Here is a 26,514-nt window from a genome sequence, read left to right on the forward strand (position 1 = left end):
AGAAAAATAAAGAGGAATTTATTTATGAAAGAATATCCACTCCTCTAATTTTAGACTTTTCAATTCTGACCTCATGGTCTTTTACATTAATTACTCCATAAAGATTTCCTGAATATGATATGCCAAGCTGTTTTTAACATTATGAAAAGAAGTGAAGAGAAATTTGTACAGAATTCTTGATAGTCAATTGAAACTAAAATATTACACAATACCTTCTTCTTGTGTAGTGAACCTAAATGAACAATTATGAGAATGACTAAAAGCATTATTTAAGAAATATGCATTTAAAATTGACTAATCAAGAGCTAGAAGGAAAAATTAATACTATAATTGGAAGGCAAGTACAAAAAAAAGTATTGATATTTTAAAAGTTCATCCTTTATTATAAAGGTTTAAGTGCACAATTCTACTTAAAACAAAGATATCTAAATTTGGACTTATATGTGTTTATGGGTTTGTATATTTATATACATTTTATAAATTTATGTTTATATGTCTATATTTTTATGTAGAAACCAACTGAGCATCATTAAATGCTAAATCTATGAGGCCAAAGTTTATAGAACAGGATTTCTACAAAGTCTCAACTTATCACCTCACATATGATTATAAAGATAAAAATGGTAACTTTACAATGGATAAATCTGGATGGTACTATCCTACTAAACTTATCAAATTTTACATCACCAATAATGGGACAAACTGACATCATATGCCTATTGATGTGTTGTAATGTGATACAACATCACCGAAAATGTTTAATCTTAATCTAAGAATGAGAAAATAATAGACAAAACGAAACCAGATTAATAGTAATTCTGTGAAACAACCAGCCTTTACTCTTCAAAAAACATGTGAAGGTCATAAAGGCAAAAAGTTGAAAGAGAAAAAAAATGGAAAAAAAAAAGTTAAAGTTTTTACTGAAAACTAAATAGAAATGATACCAAAAGGCTTGCAGGGTCCTTATTTGATTCCTGAATCAAAAATAAAGCAGTCGTAAAGGACATTATTAAGAAAATTGGGAAAAATTAAATATAAACTATAAATATCAAATAATATTTTTGTATTAATGTTAAATTTCTTGGATGTGATAATGGTATTGTGATTATTTAGAGACTATCTTGTTGATAGGAGACACATGCTGAAGTACTTCAGACTGAAGTATATTGATATCTAAAACTTACCTTCAAATTTTTTCAGAAAAAAACATTGAGTGATAGAGCTAAAGCAAATACGGCAAAATGTTAACAACTGCTAACTCTAGGTGAAAGATATATACAGGTTCACTGCAGAACTTTTCCACTTTTCTATAGCTTTAAAACTTTTCAAAATACAAGTTGGGAAAAAGAAAACCTAATAAAACTATTCTTTAAATTCTTTATTTCATATGCTTATTTCAGCAATATTGAAATACAGGTTTCTCATACATGCACTCATTCTTTTTATAGATTTAAAATATAAAATGTTGAATGAATGTTACAAATTATAATCAAAATTTACAACAAAGTACTTTAAGAATAAGACAAAAGACTTAAGAATTACTTTTTCATTTCTAGTACAAGTATAACACAAAAATAAAGGATATTGGTGATGTTCATATTCAGACTAGGTATTCCACATCTTAATTTCTCTGTTTCCTCCCACTTAAAATCGTAAAAGTATTCATTATAAATTGAAAGTATAGAATTCTTAGAACCTAATTAGATAATGAGTTGTATGATTCTCCTTACAGATACAATCTGCTTTTCAGCAATCTGAAAGCCATTGAAAGAGTAACTCCATAACCAACTAAAAAAGCCAAAACACGATTTGGCTGGGGAAGAGGTAACAAATATGCAACTGTGTGATAGATCCGTGCTCCAAGAAAGAGCCTGAAGTGCAGGATGGCTGTAGAGAGATCTGGATCACTCAAGGAATATAGGAGGCCAATACCAAAATATGGCACGATATTTTCAAGGTCATTCAGGTGTGCCCTGTGGAAAAAAAGATGACTAGTAAAACACTAATTTTAAAATCAGCAGAAATATATTCATTTTTCCTTCTCTTCTAAAACTAAATATGTGTTAATGGATCTTAAAAATGTGAAGACAGACTTATGTTACTTCTCTCAAACTGACTTGCTTTCATACTAATTTGACTTCTATTTAGAATATCTTCTTATTTTTGTTTCTTTTTTATTTTTAGTGTACCTCAACATATGAGAGAGAAGGTATTTTGCACTTTTAAGAATATTAAAACTGCCTCTATATAATAAAACACTTCATTTTTGTAAATATGAAATATTTTTCTTCCAAAGTTCATAAAATAACAATTCAAGAGTCTTATAAAAACTTTTCCCCCAAAAGGAAGAAAATCCTTTTGGTTATGATCTTTCATACGACTCCTTCCTTATTTCTGCTAGTCTGCAAATTCACCTAAACCACAGGCTGTCAAGAATTAATTTAACAATTTAATATCAATAACTGGTGCTGGGAAAGCTGGAAAGCCACATGCAGAAAGAATGAAACTAGACTGCTATTTGCTACCATACACAAAAATTAACTCAAAATGAATCAAAGGCCTAGTGATAAGACCTAAAACAATAAAATACATAGAAGAAAACAAGTACTAAACTTATGGACCTTGGTTTTAGAGAGAATTTTATGAATTTGACCTTAAAGGCAAGGGAAATAAAAGCAAAAAAAAAAAAAAAAATGAATGAACTATAGCAAACTGAAAAACTTCTGCATAGCAAATGAAACCATTAACAAAATAAAGAGGCAACCAATCAAACAGGAGAAGATATTTGCAAATAACATCTCCAATAAGGAGCCAATATCCAGATTATATAAAGAACTCACACAGCTCAACGACAACAACAACAACAAAGCAATCTAATTGGAAAATGGGCAGAGGACCTGAGCAGACATTTCTCCCAAGAAGACGTACAGATGGCCAACAGATATATGAAAAGATGGTCAACTTCACTAGTTATTAGGGAAATGCAAATCAAAACCACAATGAGATATTACCTTAAACTGTTAGAATGGCTATTATAAATAAGACAAGTAATAACAAGTGTCGGAAAAGTTGTGGAGAAAAAGGAGCCCTCATACACTGCCGGGGGGAATGCAAACTGGTACAACTACTATGGAAAAGAGTATGAGGATTCATCAAAAAATTAAGAATAGAATTACTATATGACCCAGAAAAACCTCTTCTGGGTATCTACCTGAAAAATTTGAAAAAATTTATTCATAAAGATATATGTACCCCTATGTTCATTGCAGCAGTATTCACTGCGGCCAAGACAGAAACAACCAAAGTGTCCTTCGATAGATGATTGGATAAAGAAGTTGTAGTACAATGGGATGCTACTCAGTCATAAGAAAAGATGAAATACTGCCATTTGCAATAACATGGATGGATCTTGAATTAAAAATTCCTTTTGAATCTTGAGTGGAAATTGAGATTTTGATAGTGTTTATCAGCTACTGATACATATTTCAAGATGAAAAATACGTGATTTGTTACTCTTTTAGCAAAAATATATATATATTATGACATACTGCATGCTTAATGAACACCACTATCACCACTATTTGTTGTTGTTGCTGTTTGCAGTAGTTTATTCATATTTTGTCACAAATGGCCAAGGAGGGAGTGCCAGACTCCTCCATGTAACATAGAAAATAGGTCCAAGAAACAGGATGGACTGGGGTTGGGACAGGTGGGTACAGGGAGGAGTCTGAAGAGAGCCTGGAGGAGGGAAGAGGGAAGACTAGAGGTGGGGCTGACCCCTGCTGAGCCTGCTCACCCTGGGTGCAAGTACCACCTCCCAATCTATAGGATCGAGAAATAAGGGGGTGGCCCAGAACTGTTAGCAGAAAGTCCTGCCCCTTGGCAGGGCTCAAGGTCCCCCCAAAGCGAACAAGGACAGAGGTTCTGTCACTTTCAGGGCTGACTGCCATGCTTACAGGCTGGCAGAGGAGCTCCTGGCCCTATTTAGAGCTCAGACCAGCCCTAGTCCAAGGAGAAATTTCTTTCCTTGTTTTCTTTTCCATGGATTATCTCTAAGGTTGCTTGACAGAGATGATGACAACATAAAGGTATGAAGAAGGTGACAGTAACCTAGATAAATAATCACTTTGCTAGACTTAAATAAGGAACTGCCTGTGCCTGAATAAAAGCAAAGACAGAACAAGATGAGTGCTCCTGTCTACACTCTTTCATGGAGTAACCCAAGGGCTACTGAGAGTAACATGGGCAAGAAAGGACAGAAATACCATTTTCTACTAAAGAAGATCCTCTTGCACCAGTTACACCAAGGATATTTGTTTTAGTCCTCTTAATTCTATTTTGTTGTATCGAATGTATGTGATCTTGAATTCTTTCTAAAACAAGGTAAGATAAAATTAAATAAATACATACGTAAAATGTTTTCTAATTACCAGTGATTACTGCCTGTCCAGAACATAAATAATTTACTTTAGGCCACTTATCTTGACATTTCTACACGTATTACTTTATGTGCTTAATTAATTGTTCTATATGTGTATGTATTAATTTCCTCAATATTGCATACCCAAAAGGATATGTTTCATTTCATTTGTAGCCCCATTCAATCCCTGCCACAGAATGTGCTAATGGAAACAGCTTTACAATTACATATTGAAGTAATTTAAAAAAAAAAAAATTAAGGGTCTAAGCTAAAAGTGAAAAGAAGATATACTGAAAACTCTCTCTCTGAAAAGTATCCAAAAGTGAGCTGTTTGCAACATTTGATAGGACCAATAACATCTCAAAAAACCCAATTGGAAACTGGACACTTTGTTTTTAGATCTCTCCTCTCTTGCCACACTGAAAAGCCAGTGTCTGATCCAGGGGATGCTGTGCACACAGTTGTGGTACCTTCTCAAGGACACTGACTAATTCCACAACTATGGTCAATTATTTCACTAAAATGTATCTGTTGTTCACAACCTGACTAGAAGATCAGCTTAGATAATGGTATTTTCCTCTACAACTATAATTCCATGGACATAGGGATGCAAGTAGGGGGCAGGAAGGAAAAATGGAAAAGAATTTTTAATCCCTCAACAAAGTACCTTTGGTTAAGCTTTCACACATGAGACTTGCTGGATCGCCTGTCCAATCTTACCAATGCTATTGAGCATCTATTGTTATCACGTTCAAGTCCTGGACAACTTTATGAGTATAGGTTCATGGTTAGCATCATGTATGTGATTGTTCTAGGCAGGATGCATAAAAAGGACAAGACAAAGATTTAAATGCTTAATATCTCTTTAGTAGTTTTTGTACCTTCACAAAGCTTTACTAGCCTTTTCTTAACTTTTATTCTTTTTCATCATAACACCTGTAATTTTTCCTCTGAATTTCACATTGATTCTTCATCCTGAAACTATTTTTGATCCATATTCTTGGTACAACCCATTTTCAACACAGGCCAATTTACCCTGTAGGAATGCTGAATTAACAAATATAAAATTAAGTGAAGCAAAAGTTAAGATTTTATTCTATCTAGCACAGCTTTCTTGGGGAAAAAAAACACATTCATGATTGATAAGTAACTTGGGGTTAAACTTTTTTGCAAAAGCAAAAAGTTTGAATTTGATTTTAGTACTGGAAGGGCAGAAAAGTACATTGAGCAAGAGAAGAGTACATGAAATGGTATAATATTGGGCATTAATGGAGGTGAAGAAGGTACTGTGCAATGTCCCAGGGAGTGGATGCTGAAGGGCACTGTCAGAGCACAAAGTCTAACATACAACGTGAAATGTTTGTGTTGCCACACTGTAAACTCCTCTGCACCTCAGTTTACTCAAGTCTATTTCTATCCACATTGTTTAGTCGATTTGTTAAGAAAATTGAAGAAAGGGCCAAGTCCACATCAGCCTAACAACATTCAGAAAATGGAAACGTGTACAAATGCAGGAACCCAGATTGAGAGTTAATCTTGAGAACTTGTACCATAAGAGAATCTGCAGAAATTTTGGGAGAGGTTTTAAACTTTCATAGGGAATTGAAAAAGGGATAATGCAAATATGATCTAGATCCCAAAGGGACTGGAGACTCCAGCTGATACCTGCATAGCAGAAGTAAAACTCATTTCACTCAGTCTCCATTTCACTCTCTATTCATACTCACCAAACTGAGGAAGTATAGTCAAATATGCTCATGATGCTTCCTGTCTTAACCCTGTATCACAAAATTAAATATCTGTACATTTAAGTATGGCTGGACAAACTCTTCACTGTTTTGTTAACTCTATATAATTTTCTTTATCCGTTGAAATGTGCCTAGAATTGTACCAATTTGGATGAGCATAAGGAAATACTAAATGAGAAGATGGCATAAAACTTTCATGTTTCACATGCTAGAGAAAGGAAACTAATAGATCAGCAACACAACCACAATATAAAATTTGGCAGGAGGGTCAACCAAGATGGCAGCATAAGAGGCTTCTGAATTCCCCTCTTCCTACAAACACACAGCTACGTATGAAGCAATTACCTCTGAACTAAATCCAGAAACTAGAAGAGCAACTCCTACATACTGAGTGAATGAAAAAATACCCATACCAAAATGGGTAGGAAAGACTGAGATACATCCTCATCATGAACCTCACCCCCTGCCACGATTCCATACAATTGGGAGGGAACTTTCAAGTCCCAACTTCTTCCTAAGGAGTAAAGGGTTTGGACCCACATTTAGCACTCCAACTTCTAAGACTCCCACTTGAAGGATGTGCCCCTAAAGCGTCTAGCTGTGAAAGCCAATGAGGCTTGTATCCATGAGACTCACGAGTCTATAATAAACAAAGGAGCAGTTGTTAACAGCCACATAAGTACTTACTACAGCAATCACCCCAGGATTTAGTGCCGAGGGAGCCAGCAAAATTGCCCGTTTCCTATCTTTTCCTGAAAAAGTTCCATCTGCATACTTCGAAAGCAGCTGCTTGAGGGTCAGGTTTGTAATTTCACACATTTTATGACCTGGTTGTAATCCTCCCCAGACTGGGGAAGCTGGCACACACACATCCCTGCCATTTCTCTGTAGCCTACCCCAAGTTTTCTGAGTCTCCCTGAAAGGAGCTTGTACACAGGTTTGGGCCCCAACTTTTTCACTGCCACCTAAAGGATGGGTCCCCCATGACCTGGGTCTGGAAGCCAACAGTGCTTCCATTTGAGTCCCACCAAACTGTTGTGAACAAAGAAGTTCTTAACTGGCTATTTTGTGGGACTCAGCACAGAAGGAAGAGATAAAAATGCCCATTTCCCAGTATTTCCCTAAAAGAAACCCAGCTGCATACTTTAAAGGCTCCTACCTGAGGCTTCCAATTTAGCACTCATCTAAGGACTGGCTTTGATTCTTCCCAGAAATGGGAAAGCCCGCAGATAGATATCTCCTTTGCCTTTAGCCCACTCCAAGTCACCAGTCTCTTTGTAGAGGGAGCTTATGCCCACATCTGTGCCTCAGTTTTTATAGCTGCAGCACAAGTGACAGGTCCCTGGATCACCTGGCTCTGATAGCCAACAGGGCTTCCATTCAATAAATGATGTTGCGAAAATTGGTTTTCCAAAGGTAAAAGAATGATACTTGACCTTATCTTATACTATACATCAAAATCAGCTCAAAATTGATTAAAGACTTGCAGGTAAGACTGGCAACAAAAACCTCCTAGAAGAAAACATAGGTCTTGGCAATGATTTTTCAAATTTGACACAAAAAGCAAAGGCAAAACAAAACAAACAATAAAAGATACGAATAGACTTTAAAAAGAAGACATACAAATGGCCAACAGGTACATAAAAAGATGCTCAACATTGCTAATTATCAAGGGAATGCAAACCAAAACCACAATGAGTAATCATTTCACATCTGTTAGGATGATTATTATTAAAAAGACAAGAGAAAAATGCTGGCAAGGATGTAGAGAAAAAGGAATTCTTATACACTTTTTTGGGAATGTAAACTGGTACAGCCACTCTGGAAAACAGTATAGAAGTTCTTCAAGAAATTAAAAACTAGAACTATTTTTAATTGCTATGATCCAGCAATCCCATGTCTGGGTATATAGCGAAGGGAAAAGAAAGCATTGTCATGAAGAGATGTGTGTATTCATTCTCATGTTCACTTCAGCATTATTCATCATAGCCAAGTTATGGAAAGAACTCGTGTCCAGCAATGGATGAATGGATAAAGAAAATGTGAAATATTATTCAGCCTTAAAAAAGGAAATCTTGTCATTGGCAACAACATGGGTAAACCTGGAAAGCAGGATGCTTATTGAAATAAGCCAGTTATACTAGGAAATCTAAAGAAAAAAAGTCATACTTACAGAAATAGAGTAGAAAAGTTGCCAGTGGCTGGGGAGAGGGGGAAGTAAAAGAAGTTTGGTAAAAGTATGCAAATTTTCAGTTATAAGGTAAATAAGGTCCGAGGATCTAATGTATAGTTGATAACACTGTATTGCATAATTGAAATGTGCTAAGAAAGTAGAACTTAAATGTTCCCCCACACACACAGAAAAAGGAGAGCATAAATATGTGAGGTGATGAATGCATTAATTCGAGGGGGAAGATCCTTTCACAATAAAGATGTATATCAACTCATGATGTTGTACATTTTAAATGTCTTATAATTTATTTATCAATTATACCTTACTGAAGCTGAAAATTTTTTTGCAATTTATCTGACTCTACAACAAGAATTAAGAAATATACCTCCAGAAAAAAATTCAATGCGCTTTTAAAATAAGTATATTAATTGTATTGTTAGGAGGCTCTGCAGATGATATCTTGGCTCATTACTTTTCATTGTTCATTAAATTCTCAGTACATTAAACATAATATCTACAAAGGAGAGAGAGAGCAAGACAGAGAGGATAGAGAGAGACTTCTCACATTCATAATTTGAATCTTAAACAAAAATATCTAGCCTTTCACCTCCGGAGAAAGATAACAAAATTGCAAGAATCTACCATTTTCATTTTATCTCCTACCTGTCATTAGTTGTTATATATATACCTTCACAAAGTCATTAACCCCAACAAGGTCTACCTAAAAATATAGTAAAATTGGCAATATGTACAATTGCAGTGATAGCTGGAGATTTCTAGATCCCTAATTTTCTGTAATTAGTATATGGACCAGATTAGATGACTTTTCCCCCTTCTTCTTCACTACCCCAATACTTGAATGTCTTAACCAAAATTCTTAGATCAAGTAAATAATTTCAAGAGACTGTGAATTTACCTTCGTACACGTTCCACCTTGTCATCTGTCCGTAGATACTTCTTGGCATTTTCTCCTTTTCCCCCATATGAACAGTCTTCTGGGTTGGCAAAAACCTAGTCCAAATACAAAGGAAAAATCTTTCAAACACCAAATTACATCAAAGTGCTCTATCTAAATTATTTCCATTTTAGCAGAAGAAATACAGGCATCCAGGAGGGTCCTTATGGAAAGAAAACTTGGAGTAACAGATCAAACATAGCTTAAATCTGCATTTTTATTAACAGTGCAAAATGTTTTTTAAAAGAGAAGCATAAATAAGAATTTAAATAAAAACCAATATATAAAAATAGTAAAAAGAAGCAAAATGGAAAAGAGGTCATAATTTTAAGTCCTCATTGACTATCGTTCTGGTGCACTGGTACTTTTTCATAGTGATGTTCACGCACCTTCTCTCAAGGGTACGAACGTTTCCAACTGATTGGCTCATCTGAAAGTCTTAAGTTTACTTGCTAAGAACGTTAGATGCATAAAAGAATGAGTGGCAGGAGTTGTATTTTGTATTTTGTTAGAATATGTGGATCTTTTTTCTTTTTCTGAATTAACTAAAACCTAGGGTTGAATAATATAATGAAGTATAAGAAGTTGAATTACATTCCTATAAATACCAAATACACACTCTAAGACTATGTTCGTTTTCTTTTCTATAATTATTATGCTGTTTGAAATGATTTCCCCAACCCTTAGTACTTGAAATGTGCACTTAAAAAATATTTAAATATGTTCCACTATTTAATAATTTATACATTAATAAATAAAAACATGAACTACAAAATTAGCCATAATGTAAGCTCAGAAATTTCATAAATATTATAATATTTTTCTTAATGTGATATGAGTATTTATTCCAGATAAAGATGTTGATGAGAACCAATGGGCAGGAACGTGATACAGACTTGAGGTCTAGTCTGCCTGTTTTATTCCTAAATAAACGCCTAGCATACACTAGGTCTCCAATAAATATATTTTGAATAAATAAATAAATAAATATATTACAGTGTGAAGTGCATGAGATTTGAGTTTAAGCAAATATGAATTTAAATCTCAGTCTCACCCTTTACTGATGTGAAACTCCGGGTAAGTTACTTTACTCCTCTGACTTTTAGTTCCTCGGCTATGAAATGGGCTGATTTATGATGATCTCACAGGATAAGAGTAACAATTATGAATGAAAAATGATTCCATGATCTGATACATATAAAAATCATCATGGCTCCTGGTACATATCACTGGGAGTCCACATGTGAATTCCCTTCTCTTTTTCTGATAAGACAGGGTACATTTCTTGGTGCCACTGTTTCTGGAGCACAGTGCGGACCTGTTGGTAGGCAGCTACTTTATAGCCTGCAGTTTTTAACATCTTGCCCCCAATAGAGATTTAAACAAGTGGGTGTGCGCCCCCATTAAAATGCAAAAATCCTTGGGGAAGAAATCATACCTCAAGACAGTAGCTAGGAAATACCTTAAGGAAGACTGTGACCTCTAAATAAAAGCAAGGTTCCGAAGGACAAAAACTCAGGACCGGCACTAAGAGAGGAACAGGTGAATATCAGGAGGAAGCTGCTTGAATAGGCACAGGGACTACACCAGTAAAAATTGTTTAACTTTATCAAAGTAGCTTTGTTCACTCAACTCCCCTGACTGTGTGGTAAACCCTATTTAAATACATGGTATGTGCTCCAAAATCTCCCTACTGCCTTCTCCATGTTGCAAGTTTACTACTATTATCATTTTTTAATCATTCTTATAACACCGGGTAGCAATATTATCCATGTAAGAATTCAGAACTATAAAATTTAAATGCTTTGTCCCACAAAGAGCTCTACTATGGGAATAAGAACTTCAATTGTGTCCCCAGAGACATATCTTTGACCTGTAACAGAGAAGAAAACACAATTTACATGTCTGGAAAATGACTCTTTTCTAAACTCTAGTTGGCAAATTAACTTCAAAATCTCGGAAACTTTCCTTGAAAACTTTGATACTCCAGAAATCTCATATGCTAAGCAGTATGACAAAAGGTAAAAATGAAAATCAATGAAAAAAACATGTACTAGTTTCTGGGGGAAAGCGCCCTTTCCGTAAATATCTATACCTAATGACCGCATACTACATTTGCTGTATTATACTATGTGCCACTGGACTTGGCGAAAAAAGAGAAAAAGTAAATTAAGAAAATTGCTTTTCAGAATTTCAATCCTTAAAAGAAAATATATCCTCCAAATGTCTTACCTTTCTTGTCAATCTGTAGAATGAAGTTGCAATGCTCATAAACATCATTTTTGAAAGCACAATCGTTGTATAGGAGGCAAAGGCCATGAATGCCTCATTTTCCATTAGCTGAGTGAGATCAACCATTTTTTCAATTTTGATCTGGAATCTTAAAAAGATTACAGACAAGAAAAAGCAGACATAAATATCCCAAATAATTTAAGGGTCACTTGGTGTGCTTATAATGCAGCATTAGTCACCCCATTCTTTAAAATATCTTGGGTTATTCACAGAAGAAGTAATCATTTTGTTTTCTAAAATTTCAAAATAAATAGAATTGTGTTTTACATCTAGTTCTATGTCATTAAGCTTGAGACATCAAACAAGTAGAGAGAAAACAAAAATGCAGGGGTATTACCAGCAAAAATAGGCAAAATGCTGTAAAGATAGACTAATATGTTTTTACATCAAGATGAACTGCAAGTTGAACACAAAAGATCAGAATTCACGGACTGAATGTTTTAGAAACATCAAACAGTGTACATAGTACTACCGTTAATGTTTCATTAGCAAATTCTTACTTCTAATATATGTCCTGCTTCAAAAACCATTCTTACAGCTGTTAATCATTTCAGTAGTATTAAAGATCTTAGGCTCCAGGATACGAATTCTGGTCCCACCCTTTGGTTAGCCTGATTGAGAGATTTGGCCTCTCTGAGGCTAAAATTCTTCATTTATAATATAGGACTAGTATTAACTCCTAAGTTATTGGGGTGTTGTAAGGATTTAATTGAGATTATGCTTAGAATATACTTAGCACAGGACCTGGTCCATAAAAAAACCCTTGATAAAGTTCATTACGTCCTTATCATGATCATCACTATCACCATGACCATGGTCATCACTAACACACCAATGCAAGTAAAGGAGAACAATAATGGAAACAAAATAACAGGTGTGCAAATGCAAGGTAAAAAACTGGCATTTATGGTACTTTCATAGAAGGAATAAGGGAAGGAGGATTAACTTTACATAACTCTTGAAGTTACCTCACATGCCATATCTACTTCCATTTGAAAACTGTCAAGAGTAAACTGAATGTAACCATCTTAGCCTAGAGTTAAACGTATATTTGGGACGGCTCAGGAGGAAAGCTAAGGCCGCAGACACTAAAGTCAAAGTGGGTAAGAATTTCGGGTAAATCTTAAAATTTAAACTCTGCATTATCCAGTCATCATACTTTTTAACCTCTTCTTGTTCTATCATCAGCCCTGCTTTTTGCTTCTTCTATCTCTTCCACAGAAACGAGCATCTTTTCTCATACTCAGATTTAAACACTATTTAACTTGCTAAGCATGGAGTGTTCTATTCCAGACGATGTTCACTCCTGCTTTTAAAACTCAGCCTCTGCATGCAATCTTATAAGACTGACATCGATCAAATTCTAATCATTCTACATATCTTCCAATAATCTATAAATCTACATATTTTTCTATTCTCTCTTACTGGTCATATAGTTGTCGATGTGCTGCTGTTGAATGTGATATAAACCACACACATACACATATATATTTAATTTTATAAAAGTCGACCACATGTCCAACTATATTATGTACTTTACATGCATTGCCTTACATGATCTTCATAATATAATCCTCATGACTACATCCATTTTACAGATGAAGAAAATGGAAAATAGAGATTTTAAGCAATCAACCTGGGACACAAACCGATGTCTCTGACCTCATATCTCATACACTAACCACATTGCCCTGTCTCCTGTAAGAGACTGAAAACTGCTTAATTCTGATTCGACTAACATGGATTAAATACATACTCTGAGACTGACGCTGCTGGTACCCTTTATAACTGTTGCCTTCTATCCTCTTCCAATTATGCTACGAGGTGGGTATTATTATTCCCATTCTGCAGATCAAAGAACCAAAGCTTCCAGCGTAACCCCTATTTTAAAGGGTAAGCCAAAAATGTACTCCTTAGATTTAGGCAAACAGAAATGATATAGCCTAATTTAAAAAACAAAATACATGATAACAAATTAATTCATCCCCACAGGGTGAATTAATTTCAAGACCCCACTACTGAGTCTAGAAAGCACAGTGTGTTAGATAAGACTGTGCAAGATAACACTTTCAGTACCATTTCACGTGTCTGCACTTGTCCTAGTCCTGAGGGGGTGAAAGTCATGAACAAGCTGCACTGTCCTTCAGAGCTCATGTAAAGTAATTAGCTTAATAAGGGATCTCTAAGTTCTATGCTTCTGGATAGAGATCTGAAGAAATAGTAAGGATGTTAATTAAAAAAAAAAAATTAGGAAATGTTTATCAAGTCGGAAGTGTTGTTATTTAACAATAATTTCAAAACCGGAACAGTTTCTGTAGGTTTCTACTAATGTTTGTACAACGAAATTTATTTAGCAATGAAATAAAAGTCCGAAGAATGTTTTTCCCTTAGTGAAAATTGGTATGGAAAGCGTAGAGAAAAAAAGACTTCCAGAAATGTTGGTAGGAAAAGAACACAAAGATATCAGCAGTTAAAAAAAGAGCAGTGGGAAGCTTTCCCTTTAAATGTGAACGATACATTGAAATTGCACCTCACCCAAAGAGAGTTTCTCAATCACCAAAAATATGGCTTAACTCCTCAGGCATGTAGTTTTAGGAGATGGGCCAAAACAGACTCTGATATCACATGCTACAGGTCCGTGAACTTCCTCTCTGGAACCAAGATCTTCCATTCCCAGCACGTGTGAGGGCCAGGTGAGGAGGAATAAAGGTAAGACATTTAGAAATGAGTCATTTATAGCAAAGAATAAGGCGATGCTGGCCTAGGCTTGTTTTTTTCAAAGTTGATGTATCGATAAGTTGCCCTGAACCTTCATTATGACTAGGCACTACTCAAAACAAAATTACTGAAAACTTTTACAGGAAGAGTCGCCAAGAGGGAAGAGAGCAATATAGTAGTAATAATAATTAGGAGGTGACTTGAGGTGATTTGCATATTCTAGGAGTGACTTAGAAATAATCTTTTAAAAAAAGGTAAGCAGAGCAAAATATGGAACTTGGTTATTAATTACAGAAAATAAATTATTACAATGTACAGTGTGTTGTTTTTTTTATTGTCCATCAGTGGTCGGCATAAGAGAATACCTCAATCTGTCTGGCCAGAGAGCTGGGCTCAGTCTCCCAATGTGGAGGGACTGCTTTTGAGAAGACAAAGAGCAAAGTGCCAAGCACACAAAGACTCTAGAACTAGATAGGAGTCCAGCTGGACCTTGACTCTGTCACTTATTATCTGAGATTTAACTTCTCTAGGATTTACTTACCTGACTTGTAAAATGAGGTTAATAATACCTCCTACCTCACAGGAATCTTGTGAGCATTAAAAGAGTAAAGTGTAAAGTACTTAGAAAAGCACTAAGACTTGGTAAGTGCCCTATAAGTACCTAGCAAATAAATAACAAGCTCTTACTTTGGTGCTGTTCTAGGCACTGAGGATACAATTTTAGAATTTTCAAAATGCTTTCACGTTATCTCACTCGATTTGCTAAACTCTGTGATAGTCAAAGCAAATATTTGTCTCTACTTTTAACACACAGGGAAACTGAGGCCCAGAGGGTAGAGTGAGTAATCTGACCCAAATTCAGTGGAGGAACCAAGATTGAAACCCAGTTTTCTCAAGTGTTTAACTCATGGGCTACCCAGCATCAAGGCTCGTGTTTTGGAGGCCCTTTTTCTGTCAAAAATCATTCCTATCTTCCCCTCCTCTTCTCCACCTCTGTCAGTTGAGTCTTCTATCTCTCAACTGAGGAATTTTCCTCTTGTTTTTACAGGTTTTTGGCCAAAAAGAGCAAAGTTCTCTTACTTATGGTGGTCTCTCTATGCCAAGATTGTGAAACACACAGAAAACCTAGCACACTTCCCCAGGGCCATGACTCTGCAATCTTATACCTTCTGAAAACAAAAGAACACTACCCATAGGATAAGGGAAAAGGATATTACAGTGCCCTTGCAGTTGTTTATGAGTTTCTAGAATTTCCTGAATGGACTGAGATGACTGCAGACTTGCCCTCCTATGCTTCAGAGCCCAGGTGCTGGGAAAATGCTAGTGGCTCTGGGGGGCTGTGGGGTGAGTTGGTTATTAGGGGACTATGCTGACTTCCTTTTCCAGCCCCAGTGATTCATAATCTCCACTCGAAAACAAACCCTTAGAAAAATTATACTTGTCTGCCACAGAGAGTAATATTCAAATTTGGATCAATCTGCCATTCTAAAAAATGGCATGATCAAAGATGGTCAACATACACAATGCTCTTATTTGGGAAATAGCAGAGGACAGCAAAGTCCAAACTACCCTAATTCCCAGAATGTAAATCGAAAACAAAGGACATGCAAAACGTATGCCTTGCTTGGTATTCACAGCAGGCTAGGCTCCTGAGAACTCTGGACCTGACTGGATTAAAGGCTGTTAGCTAGGAGCCCGAAGAAGTTTCAATTTGGCCATACAACACAATGCTTGGCACTCTCTTGGAGCGAAAGCAGGGAAGAGGATAAACATGGTGCTGGGACCACCAAGAGGCCTTGAAACTATTTCAAAGGAAACAGGAAAATGGAAGACTTGCAAGCACCCTTCTCTCCACATCTCCAGTCCTGCCAGAGAAATAATATCTGAGGGGATCACAGAAGGTCCCCTTCTCTTTTACTCCTTCCATGGGGCTTCCTACTCCAGACTGGGGATGGAGAACCTCCCAGGGAGTTCTATCCTTAGCTTTCCAGTCAACTGTCTATTAGATCACAGGGTCTAATCCATGTCCTCCTGCAGGTTGTTGTTGTTGTTGTTGTTGTTGTTGTTATTATTTTAAACTTGCTGATATTTCTCCTGTGTATCAAAGTGAACCAAGAGGAGCCCACACCAGCAGGCAAAGGACAATTTGACCATGAAATAGCGCTGCTTCAGGATTTCACACCCTTAGGGTGAACAGAAGTTGCTTAAACTACAGCAACTTCATATAATACTACAAATGGCCCGTACTTTTTATTCCCCAAAAGTTCAAAGGGGCCCTTTCAAAGTAGATGCTACTTTGGCTTGAGAATAAAAAATGAGTAGATCATCTCTCAAGCATGATAACACAGGCTCTCAAGTTTCACTCCTGGAATTTGACAACTGCAAAACTTGCCTACAGGATACAGGCACACAACTCCCTTTTGGAAATGATCGGCGGAAAAGTAAACATTTAGCAGACAGATGAAGCAAGAAATGTTACTAGCTGGCAGGGCCCTATCAAGCCTACAGCCGCCAGCAACCATTCCCCTTCTGGCCAGCCACCCTCTGTGCACTCTCCGTCTCCACATCCCCTACAGGCACCTACCGTGGGTCTCAGCAGGAGAGAGAAAGCAAACCTGTCCCTCCTGGAGGTTCGTAGCTCCGCGGGGACTTTCCCAGAACGCAGGAGTGGGCGAGACGGAGGCGCCGCCCACGCTGACTAATTTTCTGTTAATTTGCTCTCCAGCGCTTATGAAACGACTACCCGCCTCCAAACGCTCCCCTAAATCGTCTGTTTGGTCTCCGAGGGTAAACAACGCCTACCGGCTCCCGTATTTGAACCCTTCTATCTGGCGTCAAGAGCAGCAATCCTTCCCGAAATGCCATGTCCCCTATTCGGCGGGGCCGGGACGTTAGCTATTGTAAAGGAGGAGCTCTGCATCCATTTTAAGCACGGGAGTGGGAAAGCAAGGAAAAGGCGGGTAACTTTTATTTAAATGGAAACAATGTAAAAACATCTTAACGTTGAACTGTGAAAGTATTAAAAACTTTATAGAAAATTTAAATCTCTAGGGGGAAAAACTGATTAGCAATCACTGATAAAATTATGTTCCCTTAAACTTCACTTTCCCTACATTCGTGACAAGGCAAAGGCTGGCACTCACACGATATAAACATTTAGTAAAGATGACCAATAGCCTTCCAAAGCTGTGAGCCCAGACAACTTGTTTCCTTGCCGTGTCATGTTGAGTCCAAAATGGAATTGGAGGAGGTTATATTGGGTAAAGTTTAGGACACAAGCAGCTTAGTATGGTTTTTATGGGGACAGTTAAAGAAGTGTTTTAGGTGGACATAGTTATTCTAATATCAATAGCTAGAGATATTTCCAAGCCTCCTAACCCACAATACTTATGGCTCTAGCTTTCATAACTTTATCTAGACATGTTTAAGTTTTTATGTTTTCAATCTACGTTACTTTTTTCCTGGTACTACTTCTCACACATTGGCACCTGTTAGGTGCAGTATGCTTCCTTGTTTTTGTTGTCGTTTTGGGGGGTTGGGGGATCCTAATTTTACCTCCTTTAGGCTTTAAGGAGTGCTTCCAGGACTAGCTGTCTTGGATTTACTACAAAAAAGGGAAGTAAGACTAGTTTGTGCTAGGAAGCAGAAACTAATCACAGGCCCAAGAACAATTTTTACATAAGCATACCAGTAGGAATATTAGAAAATCTAGCATCAGAAAACATTAATGCTTCATTTTCATGTCTGTATCTTTTGAAAATTATCCACCTATTTGGTTAAAGTACACTGGAACCTGGCTGCAGCACTAACTTGAACTGGACAGAATTTGAGATAGTTCTATTCTGAATTCTTGTCATTAGAGTCTAGTGTCACAAGCATTTAAAAGACTCTTCATTTTTTACGAGGTAATATGGCCCAAATCTTATGGATAGGTTTACAGGAAAAGGTAGAGACAGCTATTACTTAAATAATTTGACTATTGAGTTCTAGTTGAGCAATTCTCACATTCTAATATGTTTTTGAAAAGAGCAAAAACTTGACTAGTCTGATGCTCTAATTATAAAATGTGTTCAAAATTAACTAATCAATGAATAAATACTAAGTTCCTGCTATCAAAAACCATAAACAATTATTGCCTGTCTGATATATATATATCTGTCTTTGATATAATATCAGCACTTGACTGTAATAAATTTAATTCAAAGGACATTTATGAAATGAACACAAGGCACTTGGCTTGATGCTAAAGTATGAAACTAAGATAAATAAATAAAATAAAATAATTTTGCTCGAGGAGTTTACAATCTAGTAAACACAAAAGCCAAAGAAGTAAGAAGTTGCCATTAAATTTGAGAAAGAAAAGACTTCAGTGTGGAAATCAGAATGAAAATTGGAGTAAGAACTAAGGCGATAACAGGAAAAAGGTTGTGAAAGAATTTACGTTTTCTATACATCTTTGTAATATGTTATTAAATGGGTGAGGAACAGAAGGAGTTATTAATTCTGCTTGTTTTAGTTTGAGTAAAGGGAAGGGTTCGAACTTTGAATCCTTCTTCTCACCACCATTTTAAGCCTACAAGGAAATCTTTGGGACAAGTAATTCTCTAGTAAATATTAAAACAATTTAAAGTTCATTCATTTGGGATGGGGAGAGCAAAGGTTATTTAGCAAAGAGTAACTGCCACAACAAAGAAAAAAGAGATCAAATCAGAAAGGTCTGGAAGAACAAAGCATTAGAAGTCTAGTAGTTCTTGCTTGCCTTTAATAAAACAGACAGAAAAATATCAGAAAGGATTACCATCATCACTAGACTAGATTTCCTGTAAATAGGAAGGAATCATTTCTTTTAGTTATCTCAGATTTTTGTTTGTCCTTAAATCCACAGACTCAGTACCCCCCAAAATCTGAAACAAAGGTGCATACCCTTCTTGGAGATTTTCATAAACATTACATGAGAATACGTATTAAGATTAAGGAAAGCAAAAAGTAAAAGAAAAATATGCAACATTCTAAACATACAATTATTATTTAGAATTATAACAGACTTTTTAAAAGTATATTAGATTGTTTATCTCTCCCAACAGCCCTATAAGGGAGTTCTTATTTTTCCTATTTTATAGCTAGACATTCCGAGATCTAGAGCAGTTTGGAAGTTGTACTAATTTCTAAAATAAACTCTGAACCTAAATTTTTCAGTATGTAAAAGTAGCCACAGTGAGAAGGACAGGACTAAAAACATGGGAAAACTTATGCAGCTAATCCAGAGAATATGGTATGGTCAAAAGGATAGACAAGTCAAAAGAATAGAATTGAGTCCAGAACCACACTTAATTGGTCAATTAAATTTCAACTAAGGTGCCAGAGCAATTAAAATGGAGAAAGAAAAGTTTCCAGTAAATGGAGATGGAACAACTGGAGGGTCATATTCAAAAAAGTAAACTTCAATCTCTAGTTCAGACCATACATACAAATTAATTCAACATGGATCCTAGACCTAAAGGCTAACACCATAAAACTTCTAGAAGAAAGTATAAGAAAATATATTCATGACCTTGAAGTAGGCAAAAATTTCTTAGACCAGACACAAAAATCATTATCTGTAAGAGAAAAAAATTGACAAATTAGACTTCGTCAAAATTAAAATCATCTGCTCATCAAAAAGCATCGTTAAGAAAATGAATAGGCAAGCCACAGTGGGAGAAAATATTCTCATTACATTTATCTGACAAAGAACTTATATGTAAAATGTACCAAGAATAATTATAGCAATAATTAAGAGACAAAAAGACAATTAAAAATAGAAAAATATGCAAAAGATTTGAAGAGACACTTCACAACAGAAGACATATGAATGGCTAAAAAGCATACGCAAAGGTGCTTAATGTCAGTATTCAGGGATATGCAAATCAAAACTACAATGAGATACTTCTTCCAAAACCTTAGAATGGCAAGAATTAAAAAGACAGACACAATCAAATATTGATGAAGATGTGAAGCAAGTGGGATTCTCACACGTGGCCTGTGAGAGTATAAAATGGAAGACTCATACTGAAAAACTGTCACTTAATTTCTTATAAAGATAAACACAGACCCAGGCTATCAACCAAAAATTCCACTTTAAAGTATCACCCACCCAAGAGAAATGAGGACATAGAGACACAAAAGGGATTGTTTAAGTATTTCTTCACAGTTTTAGTCATAATTGCCCAACTGAGAAAATGCAAATGTCCATCAGCAGAAAACTGGAAAAATAAATTGTAGTATATTCCTATAAGAATACTAACTACATCATGATAAAAAAATAATAATAAGCTACTGATACACACAATAACATGACACGATCTCAATACTGTGCTAATAAAAGAAACACAATGGACTATATACTATATGATTTCATTCATATAAGGTTCAAAAATAAGTAAAACTATAATAAAACTTGAGAATACTGTATACATTAATCAAAGGATTGACTATACACTTAAAATCTGTATACTTCACTGTACACAAATCATAACTCAATAACAAATTAATTTTTAAGATTTATTAACTCTGTGAAAGGTAACAATGAGCTAAGCCTAAAAATACATATTCACTTCTACTGATTCCATCTTAAATTGGATGGAAAATGTTGAAGAAAAAATGTAGGTAAATGTATTATAGAGGAGTCTGTGAAAACTTAGTGTATTTCTGTTTGTTCCTCTTCTAAAGAAATTAAAATTTTATTTGTTTTTCCCCGAAGATGGATATTTTAAGTGCAATTAAAGGTTAAAAAGGACATCATCCCTTTTATTACAAGCAGTTGAGCAGCAACACCTAATCTTGCCAAAATTCTCTAGCAAATGTTTCAGGCAATATGGACACATAACTCTTCATCTGTGGGATTATTGCTGACTTTTCCAGCATATACTACTACACTGATTCATGGACCCTTCTACAATTCCAAGGAAGGCATCCTGGCACTCCAGTCAAAAAATTTAGTTACAAACTTAGATTAATCAATCCTTCTTTCAGTGTAGGTGATATATTGGAGGCTTTTAAAACAATACATTCACAGAAGCAAACCTGAAACTATTTCGAGTTTAGAAAACAAGCACCATGCACCATTTATTAATATCTCCATAATTGCTTTTGTTTCTCTGACATCATGTAAGCTTACTGACAACAGTTACCAGAATGTACTAATAAAAGTTACCACCGTTTCTATCATGGATCTTCTTTTAGAAATATTAGCGCCTTCCATGTGCTGAGAGAAATCACTTGGCAAATCTTGTAGAAGCTATTTTTTTTCTGCCAAATCTCTTTAAAATTCTTCTTTTTCTCAGTTTTGATTTAGTAACTTTAGATCTCTGCATTATGTTGTGTTTTGCACGGAGCTATTGACTTCAGCTAAGGAACCGTGAACAATAATTATTTTGCATGACTAAGCTCTGCTACACCATTGTCAGACAAGCACTTCACAGTACCACCAGTTTCAAAATTTAGAACAGAGCTGTCAAACAAGCAAATGCTTACACCAAAGACTTCTATTTTCAAGCTACAGGCATGAGTTCTATGAAGTGCAATAATAGAGTGAATCTTTGTATTCTTGTGAAAGCTCCTGATTTGACAGTCCTGGAAATGAAAGCCTGTTTCTTTCTAGAACAGATATATCAGTGGTAGCAAACAGTACAAATTTTTAAGCAAGGCTGAGGTATGGTATTAGGGCTAGAAAAGGGAGACTCAGGCACTGAGATTATTAAATGTTATTAAGGTGGATTGTATTTGTGGTAGCAGAGAATGACTTACCCCAAACTGAGAACATCTGTTTTGGTTCATCTCAATTAAACATCTTCCCAACTATTCAAGAAAACTTGTCTGAAGTTAATGATTTATACCAACTAAAAAATTTATCCTAGAGATAATACAAATCTAATACAAATACAAATGTTTGTCAACATTTTACAAAGCCCAAGAATGGAGCATATTATAGCAAACATGAATAGACAGGGACATACATCAGAAACATAGGTCTAAACAATTTATTTACAAAGCTGACCTTTTATCCCTTTAGATTTTTATAGCACTTCATTTTTCTATGTGAATTAAGTGTTCCTCATTTAGAGATAATAATAGTTTCTATCTCATAGGATTGCTGTAATGATTAAAAAATAAATAAATATACATGAAATTATTAAACAGGGCCTGAAACAATGATAACATTCTATTGTGTTATTGTTATCATCATCACCATCGTTATCATCATCATCTACTTTCATTCCTACTTCTTCTCTATTTATTGAGTTCTCAGTTTCTCTACATTACCTGGTTCAGGACTCTAAACTAAAGTTTCCAGTCCTAGTTTTTCCAGGTTCCTACTGGTTCCTCTATGCCAATAAGATTTTCCCATGCCAATATATTTCATTAATACATTTTTTCTATAATTTACAAAGCTAAGAAGCAACTTTGATTAATAGAGTTTCGAACTTGTGGAGATCATCTAGTCTAGTAGTTTCCAAAACAGAGTGCACAGAAATCTTAATTCATTCAATTGAGAAGGAAATATGTTGATATATATTTTTATGTATTTTAGTATAAAATTTACTTAAGAAATAAGCTCCTTATTTAAGGAATAGATTCACAATAGTATATATCTAACTTATAATAAATATATGTTAGAGGATAAAGGCTCAAAGATTTTTTTTCTCTTTACTGATAGGATAGTGAAATTTAAAAACATTGAGAGACAGTGATCTTGCTTGCTCCCCTTACTTCACAGAGGAGGTAAGTGACCCCAAAGAAGGGTACGACTTACCCAAGATCTCACCTGTAAGTAGAAGAATCTGGTTGTTAATGGGAGAAGATTTGAGATGACCTTAGCTATGTTAAATAACCCCACTTGGAAACCCAGGAACTTGTCCTAAAGCTGGCTGCATAGAAAGACCTACTAGGTCTCAGCCTCCTCATCTTTAAAGGGGAAATTGAGTCCTAATGAATAAAATTATTATAAGTATTAAATTAAAGGAGAACACATTTAAAGAGGGTAGAATAGTGTTTGGACCAGTGTAATGGCTTAATTAATGTTACTTCACTTCCTTTCATGTTCCAGAGAAGAGGTATTTCTATTGAATAATAGTACCTTTTAAATAATACTGTATTATTTGGTGTTAAGATATATGTTACTAAGTAAAATTTTCAGAATTCAAATCATTTTAAAAAATACAAGCACAATAATAACAACCTCAAATAACACAGTAGCCTGGTTGCTGTGGGATGCCAGGATAAGGGACTCTTTTGCTACCCTCACCTCAAATGAAACCATAAAGGTCAACATTGTCGTTGGTACCAGAATTCTCTATTGGAGTTTAGGAGCAGTGATCTATTTGGAAGGGGAAATCAGGGACTTGTCCTAAAGCTGGATGACTAGAAAGTAGAGTGTTTACTTAATTCATTTCCTGTTTGCGCCAAGAATACTCTCCAGCGGGCTGCAGTGTTTACCAGGAAATACCTCGTGGATTACCCTTACCCTCAAAGTTTGCCACAAAATATCTCGCTTTTATTATTATGTTTGCATCGCTCTAGTGTATTGATACTATTTGAAAACAAATGACTTCATTCTACTTATCGTATCTTGTTTTAGTAGTTTGATTGATAAAAATGGCAAATCCTAGAAGGCGCAGCATTCCTATGTGTGATGTTAAATGAACGCTAGCAGCAAGTGGCACTTTTTTCCCCTAAACTGGAAAGGGGTTTAATGTATCTTTATTTGGAGTAGTGTTTTTAATGGGTTTGTTCTATTGCCCAACCCCACTCCAGCCATCACTGGTTGTCACATATGTTTGTATTCCTAGACTTTCCACTCCTTCTTTAAATTCTACACAAATAATAATCAATCTCCTTCATATTCATATGTGCTCTAAAGAGCCACTATACCATACAAACTGTTCACTTTCAACTTAATAAAATCCCCCATCCTTAAATCAAAACTAATTAGCTTTGTTTTTAAAATTGCTGACACTGGGGGTCTTCTCCATAACAAAACTATATGTATGATTAGTGATATAACGGCTGGTGCTGAGCTTGGGCAAATATTTGTAGAGTAATCATATTGGATAGGGTTGAATAACCTCTTGGATTAAGTGTGAGCTTCTGCCAGGCGATGCTGCAAAATTGTGCTAATTTAATGGTACAGTCCATTGTTCCGTCTGCTAATATAACCTCTACAGGCACGGATACAAATATAATCAGGGATATTAGGGCCCCGTACAGTTCCTTTATTGGCACTCTTGGCAGTAAAATGCCAGAAGAATCCAAATACCACTTTGCAAATATAAATTATGTGATAGATAAATTAAAGCTTATACAGGGAGAAGATTCAATGTATACACAGCTAGCACAGTGGTGAGCCTAAAGAAGGTAGACAGTGAATAAATATTAGTATAGTATTTATACATTATTAGTATATTAGATATCAGAGGAACAATTTTAGTTTTCTTTGCTTTCAGGAACAGTAAACAGGTCTTAATTAGGCAAGTCAGCTTTTGTGTTAAAGGAGGATTCCTTCTATATTAAAATGTATTGATATTAGTCCAACTTCACACAGAAACACAGCAAGTAAATTTGACAATATATAGTTCATTCTTAATATGTAGTCCTTAACCTATAGCCTGAAAGGAGACTTAGGCCTCGGGATGAAGGCATTAGTTTTGAAAGGTCATGCAGTTAAACAATGGCCAAATGGAAACTAGAAATTTCATTTTCGCATACCCTGCCAGTGCTTTTTCAATCAAGGTATAAAGACCTATTAAAACATTGCTGTACAGATGACTTTAGAAAACTGGGTCATTTCCTTACACATATGCCTTACTCATATTGTTATATAATTTTTAATTTAATAAAGATTGCATATTTTATATGTATTGGCAAACAAACCTTGAGCTTTTTATTTGCATTGATTAATTACAATTGTACCATTTAAAAAATACTGTGGAGCTATCTTTCTTAGACACTCCAACCAGTTAGCTATATTTAGATGTGAGGAGGAGGCAGGGTAATTCTTAAAGAGTTCTATGTTTCTTAAAACTGACTTGACTGACAGGCCCTAAGTGCTATTTCTTTCAAAGCAAATATGACTCATAGCCCTTAGGTAGAATGTGTGCACAGTCTAGAAATATTGATCTGTCCATATCCTAGAAACATTAAGACACAATAAAAAGAATTTTTAACTTAATTCTGAATAATGCAATAGCAAAAACATATGAACAGTACATAATCGACAATGGTAATGTATCTGTAATATTTTATAATGTCAAGGATTTAATTTAAACTCAAAAAACAGAAACTCTTTAGAGCCTGAACTCACCCCCGTCAGTTTAACTGTGACACTTCTTATAACAGTAGGTACCTAAAGAAACTTAGCTAAAGATATAAATAAATATACATTATTTAAATCATTGAGTATAAGGTACTCACCTTGTAAGTAACTCTAGTCACCAGCTCAAAATTTAGAAATGAGAGCACCAGGAGGCAGTTTGGTAGAACTTCTCTTTGGAGTTTGTTGATAATAGAATGAAGAAATATCCCCAATTACTCCATATCAACATTGGCCAGAGGTAAACGGAGGAAGAGGCAGGTTCCGAAAGGCAGCCTGGGCCCTGGAGGTTCTGGTCGATAGATGCTCCCTTCCCTGTTGCTTTCTGCGCTACTTGAAAACCCCTTTTTCTACTTGCCCCTGGCTAGCCTTATTGCTACCAGGATTTCTGGTTCCCACAGAAGGCAGCAGAGAATAATCAATATGGCTGTGAGTTACAAAACACCGTTTACTCAATCTTGGCTCCGGTGGCTCTCCCAGCCTCGTGCAGCGGCCAGCAGCTGAACTTTTCCTTCCAGCAGTCATTCAGTGACAGGGTTGCAGACCACGCTGCTGTCACTTCCTTAAGAATAGTATTTTCAATTAAAAAAATAGTTAAGCCTTTTACAAATAACTCTGTTTTTATTTAATAAATGTGTATAGTACTTTCCTAGGGCTATGGAGATATACTTCCAGACAATTACATTATTTGAGGGAGCAAATGTCAATAGATGAGAAAATTGGTCTTGGGGCAGAGAACTGGTGGGGGTGGGAACAAAACGAGTGACATGTAACCAAAGGACATTTTTTTGTGCCTGTCGACATTTCTTGTTTTTTAGTTCTGCCCTGCAAATCATTGCCACAGTCTCTCACCCACTCCTT

At 35.6% G+C, this 26,514-nt stretch overlaps 1 protein-coding gene across 3 annotated transcripts; it reads right to left on the reverse strand.

The window, feature by feature from the left end:
• Positions 1 to 26,069, reverse strand: MGST1 (microsomal glutathione S-transferase 1). 3 transcript variants are annotated; one of them, XM_016140571.2, is made up of 5 exons: positions 16,891 to 17,380; positions 14,124 to 14,252; positions 11,529 to 11,676; positions 9,258 to 9,352; positions 1,710 to 1,973 (listed from the first exon to the last, which is right to left on the reverse strand). In XM_016140571.2, exons 3-5 carry the CDS (start codon positions 11,652 to 11,654, stop codon positions 1,727 to 1,729), a joined length of 468 nt encoding a protein of 155 aa, XP_015996057.1. In that variant the 5' UTR covers positions 11,655 to 11,676; positions 14,124 to 14,252; positions 16,891 to 17,380; the 3' UTR covers positions 1,710 to 1,726. The 3 variants fall into 3 exon arrangements, with proteins under 3 accessions (XP_015996056.1, XP_015996057.1, XP_015996058.1); XM_016140570.2 differs by lacking the exon at positions 14,124 to 14,252 and having other exon boundaries at positions 1 to 1,973; positions 16,891 to 17,346; XM_016140572.2 differs by lacking the exons at positions 14,124 to 14,252; positions 16,891 to 17,380 and adding an exon at positions 25,755 to 26,069.
• Positions 26,070 to 26,514: the final 445 nt, after the last annotated feature.

The sequence above is a fragment of the Rousettus aegyptiacus genome, unplaced genomic scaffold (assembly GCF_014176215.1).
Source record: "Rousettus aegyptiacus isolate mRouAeg1 unplaced genomic scaffold, mRouAeg1.p scaffold_m13_p_2, whole genome shotgun sequence".
NCBI classification, from domain to species: Eukaryota; Metazoa; Chordata; class Mammalia; order Chiroptera; family Pteropodidae; genus Rousettus; species Rousettus aegyptiacus.